The sequence below is a fragment of the Anthonomus grandis genome, chromosome 22 (genome assembly GCF_022605725.1).
Source record: "Anthonomus grandis grandis chromosome 22, icAntGran1.3, whole genome shotgun sequence".
NCBI classification, from domain to species: domain Eukaryota; kingdom Metazoa; phylum Arthropoda; class Insecta; order Coleoptera; family Curculionidae; genus Anthonomus; species Anthonomus grandis.
In genome coordinates this window covers 31259032-31266512 of record NC_065567.1, presented here as the reverse complement: position 1 = coordinate 31266512, position 7481 = coordinate 31259032, and the positions used below count along the sequence as shown (strand labels likewise).

Here is a 7481-nt window from a genome sequence, read left to right as displayed (position 1 = left end):
TGTTTTTTTTTTAATATCTAATAAGGATTAATTAATAATAGTAATAAAATAATAATGAATTAAACTGAGAGCTAGATGTAAAGTCATGACAGATATTTGTTACCAAAACTTTATTTTGAATTTAGATCACCTATTATATTATACTGACTCTAAAAGCTTCTAGCTTAGGATTATTATAATAATCAAGAATTTGTTTGCTGTGACAAGATTTCAAAAGCTTTTGCCCAATTTTTCTTTATAGTTTATAGTCAAAATGCCAATCATGTGCCTTTTCAACAGGTTAATGAGAATATGTCCATTCATAATACATATTTTCCAGAGGAACTAATATTTGACACAATATCTTGGTTACGATCATACTTTTTGAGGAAATGTGTATGTGCTCTTACCTATCCTTTATTTATTCTCTTAAAAGATCATTAGATTCAGCAGTATTCCTAACTCATTGGAAGCACAGTTTGATGCCAATCTTTAAATCTAGGGCAAATAATTTAATCGGTAATTACAGCTGTGTGTGTATACATCAGTCAGCCATTTCTAAACTTATGACCAGTTAATTCCTATAGTAAAGAGCGGTTACTTGGTGAACAACAAAATTTTAAACATGGTAAGTTTACTGTGACAAATTTACTGGTTTTTCAGGATACTTTGCTTAGAGTCTAGAGAAGGGACAACAAGTCTATATGATCTACAGACTTCTTCAGAGTTGATATCAATATTGCATAAGTGATCCCAATTTAACTTTTCTCATAGTATGGTTTCTTGGTTTGAAAGTTTTCTTTCTTCTAAGGTTCAGCAGGTATGGTAATAGGTCATGCTTGATAACGCCTTATTAGTGCACTCTACGGTATTCCCCAGGATGGCCATTGCTCGCCATTATTGTTCCTTCTTTTTATCAATGGTATCATAATTTGGTTCAGAAATAATAAATTGTTATTGTTTGCTAATGATCTGAAATTCTGTGATTTTAATTTTATGGTTTATCCTTGAACATAGAAAAATATAATTACATTAGTTTTCTTAAGAGAAATAGGCAATTTGAATCCTTATATAACATGAATAATCTTAAATATATTAACATTGTTAAACATCTAGGGATATATTTTGATGAGCAACAAAATTTTAATTCACATGTCAGCAATATCGTTCTTAAGGCATCAAAAGTTTTGGACTTCCTTTGGATTCCATGATCTGGTCTCCTTTTTATAGAAACAAGTCTTTAGCTCTTGAAAAAGTACAAAAGAAATTTATTAGGTTTTGTCTTATATGATATATGATGATGCGTTGAATGTATTGCCTATGAAAACTTTACATCAGAGATGAGTTAATACACACCTTCTTTTTATATATATACTTCTGAATGGACATGATTCAATGTTCCCTACAAGAGGGATCTAAGATTTTATAGCCTGTACTCATTGCCTTATCATAGCACTAATTATGCATTACATTCACTTATCGGGAGAACTTTAAGACTGATCCAAAATAAAATAAGGCTCATGCTCCAGTAGTGTCGTAGGAATTAATATATAAATATATTTTTTGTTAACATTTGAATTGCATTTTAAGGTATTTATGTCAGTTTGCTCTTCACTGTTGTAAATTTTAATTATTTATTTTTTGATAGGCTAGCAGTATGATAGCGGTATTAAAATTTTGGGCATTTCCTTGAGTCACTTTAACCACTTTAAGTTGAAATCTATATACTTTGCTTTAACTATATTATTAAAGAAGTAACTTGATAAAATGATATTATAGGTCTAATTGATGTAAACTTGCAAGATGCCTTGATACAGGATAAGTACCTAATTTATGTGTAGGGTTCTCAATTATATTTGCTATATTTAAAATGAATTAAATTTTTATGGTTAGTTTAGCTACTAAATAAATTATTTATTTATATTACATAATCTTTTTGTAATGGGTTTGATCCCCTGTATTATTAAATAAATAAATACATCTGAGAGTATTGAGATCTTCACAGTTCACATATAAACCATTACAACAAACAAAAATCAGCTGTTTCAGCTTCACATTTTGAGGTTAATGTCAACATCATCTTTCAAACATCTATTTTTTCCGGATTGATTCTTTGTTTATGTCTTTCAAAAAACGATTATTTTTGATATAATGGTAACAGCCGTGTATTTTAAAATGAATTTTATACTGCTGGTGCTGTTCTCGGTCTTATTGGGGGCTGTTTTTACCATGGACACCCAAATGACGATTATGGTGCAACCTAACGCAGAAGACTGCTTTTTCCAACCTGTGACTGCCAAACAGGAGACAAAATTTGAAATTGACTATCAGGTAAAATATGAGCATAGTATTATTATCACTTAAAGAACACAGTTTTTCAATAAACCGTTTTTTTTTTAATTCTATATAGTTAACCTCACGTTTTATTAATAGCATTTAAGGTTCTCGATAAGTATCCTATAAGTTCTTTGCAATACATTATTGAATATTATTTATTTTACTATATACTCTTACATACGCCTTAATGGTAGTTATAAGTATGTTTAAGTCTAAATCTAATCTATTGTCCAAATATATAATACTGATCCAAATAAAAGTAATACCACCAAATTTATCTACTATCAAGTTTCCATTATATAATTGATGTTCTTTTTTTTATGCCAAATATATGCAGATCAAATCTTGTAATTAATTGATTAGATTCTTTTAAACTTAACTTAAAAGGAGTATTGGCACATTGATATCTAAAAAAAACATTCCTTCTCATATTGGGTACATTTATTGGTATTTGCCCTAAAAGCTGAATACTCTATAATATGATACTCATTATGTCTTTTGTAATAGGCATATCTAACAAGCTCTTTTGAATTCTTTCAAAAGCTCTCACATATGCAACCTATTTGGTACTTAAATATTTATTCTTTTCCAGGTAATTAGTGGTGGCCATGGTGACTTAGACATATCATTTTATCTGGCGGAACCAACGGGAAGGATCCTAGTGGCAGATTTTAAAAAGGCTGAGAAACATCATATAGTACAAATCGATAAGACTGGAGAGTACAAATTTTGCTTTGACAATAGTTTTAGTACTTTCAACACCAAGACTGTATATTTTGAAATAAGTGTGCATGAAGATAGTTCCGAGGATACTTCGTCAGAGGAGTGGCAGCTCAATTATGAATTCTCCAGCAAGAATCTTATTAATGAGGAGCAAATCAAGTATTTCTATCAGTCATTGAATCATGTGAGATCAGAATTGAATAAGGCAGCAGAATTGCAGAATTTAATCAAGGTTACTGAAGCCAAGGACCGGAATATTGCAGAAGAGGCATTTTTTAAGGTGAATCTCTTGTCGATTGTGGTGTTGGTTGTGATGGTTCTCTCTGGTTTGATGCAGATTATATTGATTAAAAGCATCTTTGAGGAAAAATCCAAATTACATAAGCTCCTAGCTTACCTTGATAAATATTTGCAAATGAATTAAAATTTTATGTTTTCTTATGTTCTTGTTTGTTTCTGCAGAATGATATTTGGAAAAAATTAGTGTTTTTTAAAAACTGTTAAAATGCTTGTAAATATAATATGCATTTAATAAATAAATGAAAAAAACAATATTTTTTTAATGTTTATTCAAATAGATTTGGTTTTTATGCAGATATGTTGTTAAATATAGCAACTATGAATAGTTTACAAATTATGTGGTTTAGAAAGAGGAAATGAATCCCATTTAAATAAAAAATACATTTAATTTAGCTAAAATTAGTTAAATGTCTGGGGATTCTTAAGTAATACCGGAATAACCCTATTCAACAATCACAAATGAGTCACATAATTTATTAAAAAAGCACTGGTGCAATTTCAAAAGTCCCGCTAGAGTGCAAATTTACCAACAGAGGATGTTTTATCTGTTTAGTTGCTTTAGAATGTCAATGGAGTAAACCATGTTGCCTTTACATAAATGTATTATATTTGGGGAAAGTTGTCATATAGAGAAAGAAAATGTGCTATATTACGTAAGAATAATTTTGTGTACAAGCATCCTACAAGCTAAAAAAACAAAACAAAAATACAATTTCAAAAATTAACAAAACAATGAACAAATTTAAACACAAGAAGACAAAACTTTTTGAACATACTTGAATTAAAGATAACTAAATAAAACAATCAATTACTAAATAAAGGTAAACTTGTTGACAAAACTAGAGAAGAAAAAAGGAAAAAAACACAGGTATCTAACTGCTTTTTTTTGAATAACAAAGATAATGTTAAGTAGCCCCTTATTGGTTAAACCCCAAAAAGGCAAGCCATACCGAATATGAGATTCAGTAAGTGAAAAGTACACTGAACGTGCAACCACCCCTCCCAGCTCTTGTTTTGCCATTCTTACTGCAAAACATCCAGAAGATAATTTCCCAGCTAAATGTAAAATATGATCTTCAAACCGAAGGCGACCATCAATGGTAATTCCTAGGAACTTGCAGCACTCTTTATTCTGCAAGAGGGAATTTTCGTCAAACATCAGACCCTGAACATCGCAATTAAACCCCATAATAGACGCCTTTCTTACATTAAACACGAGTCTGTTGGAAGCACACCACCCTGATAAAATCTGAAGGTCTTCAAGGATACAAGTCTTAATATAATCAGAATTTTTATGGCTCCATAGTATGGTGGTATCATCAGCAAACTGAACCACCTTGCCCTGCAGTTTCACTGAACTCAAGTCATCCACATACAGTAAAAATTACAGTGGTCCCAACACTGAATCCTGGGGAACGCCGCATTTTAGGGATCTAGAAGCAGACAAACGCCCAGACACTGTAACCTTCTGAGTATGATTTGATAGATAGGACTCAAGCCATCGCAACGCTACGCCCCTAAAACCATATTTATCGAGCTTAGATAACAGTATTTCATGATCCACACAGTCAAATGCTTTGGAGAGATCACAAAACACTGCCGCCGATGACTCTCCAGAATTCAAGGACACATAGACGCTCTCCAAAAAGCTAAAAACAGCATCATGAGTCCCTTTACCGGCTTGAAATCCAAACTGATTTGCAGACAAAATGCCATTATGATGTAAAAAGGACAAAATTCTGCTTTTTGCAAGTTTTTCAACTATCTTAGAGAGGGTAGACAAAATAGAAATGGGACGGAAATTACAAGGCTAATCCAAATCTCCACCCTCATGAAGAGGGATAACCACTACCTCTTTTAAACATGAAGGAAAAATGCCAATATGTAAAGAATTGTTTATGGCAGAAACTAAAGCATTTATGGCTGAATCAGGCAAAAAGAGTAACAACCTCGAAGATATCCTATCAGCTCCAGATGATTTATGGTTTTTCAGCTGTTTAATTTCATTTTTTACTTTGGTAAGATCGACAGGATGAAAGAAAAATGAATTCTCAACCGACACTTGTTGAAGATAGTGTAAGGGATCAATGTTACTACGAATGCCTTTGAGCAAGATATTAGGTATATCACAATAACACTCGTTTAAAATGTCAGGTCTTAACTCCAGTTCAGATACTTTTCTATGGCAATGTCTAAAATCATTAATAATCGACCAACACTCTCTTTGCCTATTTGATGACATATTTAAGCGATCCCTATAATAATTAGATTTTGCTGCTTAAATTGTCTTTCTGTACAGACTACGGTATTTCTGATGATATACAAGGATATTTTCATTTGTGATATATTTGCATAATTTAGTCAAAAAACGGAGGTTTTTAGCTGAAATTCTAAGGCCTATTGTAACCCATGGTTTTCGTTTCTTAGTTTTAAGCCTCATTTTAGGAAAGCACTGATTGATCTTATCACACAGAACTTGAAAAAATAAAGTAAGTGGGTCAGAAGCCGTTTCAAGTGCATTCCAATTTACCGAAGCTGTAGCAGCAGAAAAAGCATTGAAATTTCTCCTGCTGAAAACTCTTCCCATATAATGAGATGAAGATGATACAGTATTATATGGTATTTTAGCAAGAATAGCTTCATGGTCGGAAATACCAGATGAGAGTACTGTGCATAAAACGTCATTAAAATTTGTACATAAATAGTCAATTGTAGTTGCAGATGAAGAAGTTATTCGTGCGTGGGAGAAAGAACTTGCATTTTCAAGTCGTAGGAATTTAAAATACTTAAAAGAGAAGTACGTGGCAAGGTTTCATCAGTGTAGTTGATATTAAAGTCACCAGCCAATATAACCTTAAAGTGTAGTGCAACTGGGATAAAAGAGAATCAAGTTTGTCCAGAAACATAGCAATATCTCCTGTAGGTAGCCTATAAACACAAATAATATATAAATTAAAACGCTTACAAAAAGAAAGAGAGAATTCAAAAACATTCTCGAACAGAAGATTATCATACTTATTAATAATACAAAAAGTCGTTTCAATTGTTTGCCTAGCCAAGATCATGGTTCCTCCTTGTATAGATTGTTGACAAAAATGTGGTATAGGAACATAATCAGATATTAAAAAACATTCACTAGGCCTCAACCAGTGCTCAGTCAGAAGTACAATATCAGGAAAAATACATGTGTCCAGCAAAAGATGAAGCTCATCCATCTTGTTTCTTAGGGATTGTATATTAAGAATAAAGATACTTAAGCTTTTCGAAGAGCTAATTTCAATCTGACTAGTAGAATATGAACATGAATGAGATTCAACCTTCGTGGACATGTCTATAAAAAAGAAGAATTCAATTCACGATCAGTAATCAGTTCCGACTCATTAATTTACTAATTATACTAACTTACTTTCTGAAACCCATAATATAGATACCTTTAAATTAGATCAGTTTGAAAATAATGAGGTAGCTTCGTATTTATTAATTTACCAAACATTGCCTAACAGGAAATTCCTAATATTACGACAACGTATGCTTGAGAGATCAATAAGTAATTATACAAAGCAGGTACGCTTAAAAAAAAAGCTAAAAATTATATAGTGATTGACAAACAAAGAAAAGATCAATGCGGCAATATTGCTTTCTAGAGGGGTATGAACTTTAGGTAGCTTAAGTTAATAGCGTTTAAAAACTTGACAGTCAATAAAAATTGGAATGCTTTAGAAGCAACCGAAATCCTAAGCTCACAAATCAGAATATACTACAGGCAAAGGAATATTAAATGGAGGATTTATATAGAAGGAGAGATTTTGATGGTTATAAGACCACGATCATCACAGTAATTTTGTTTCTATATGTAACTATAGTTATTGCTGTGTCAAATATCAAACCACGAGCAAGCTCGATATAAAGGTGCATTTCTTGCTAAATTAGTAGGTCTATTTTCCAGATAAAAGCCTAGATGTTTCTAGTGTTAATGGGGACAACAAAAAATTTAAGTCGGTTAAAAGATGTGGTGCATTAATTTTATAGTTAGTATAGTTTAAACAAAAAAGAGATGGTTGCTTAGAATAGCACAATGCCTCAGAGATAATAAATTAAATCTTTGTAAAAGTAACTTATAGTCAGGTTATATTCTATCAATT

General features: G+C 31.6%; 1 protein-coding gene across 1 annotated transcript; it reads left to right on the top strand.

Annotated features, from left to right (window-relative positions):
- Positions 1-2027: 2027 nt before the first annotated feature.
- On the top strand, positions 2028-3591 carry LOC126748669 (transmembrane emp24 domain-containing protein 5-like). Its single transcript, XM_050458045.1, has 2 exons — positions 2028-2310; positions 2909-3591. Exons 1-2 carry the CDS (start codon positions 2131-2133, stop codon positions 3461-3463), a joined length of 735 nt encoding a protein of 244 aa, XP_050314002.1. The 5' UTR covers positions 2028-2130; the 3' UTR covers positions 3464-3591.
- Positions 3592-7481: the final 3890 nt, after the last annotated feature.

Excerpts from the sequence above, each read along its gene's own strand:
- LOC126748669 (XM_050458045.1), top strand. The coding sequence starts at position 2,131 with ATGGTAACAGCCGTGTATTTTAAAATGAATTTTATACTGCTGGTGCTG. Across the intron at positions 2,311-2,908 it reads AATTTGAAATTGACTATCAG|GTAATTAGTGGTGGCCATGG; the intron begins GTAAAATATGAG and ends ATTCTTTTCCAG.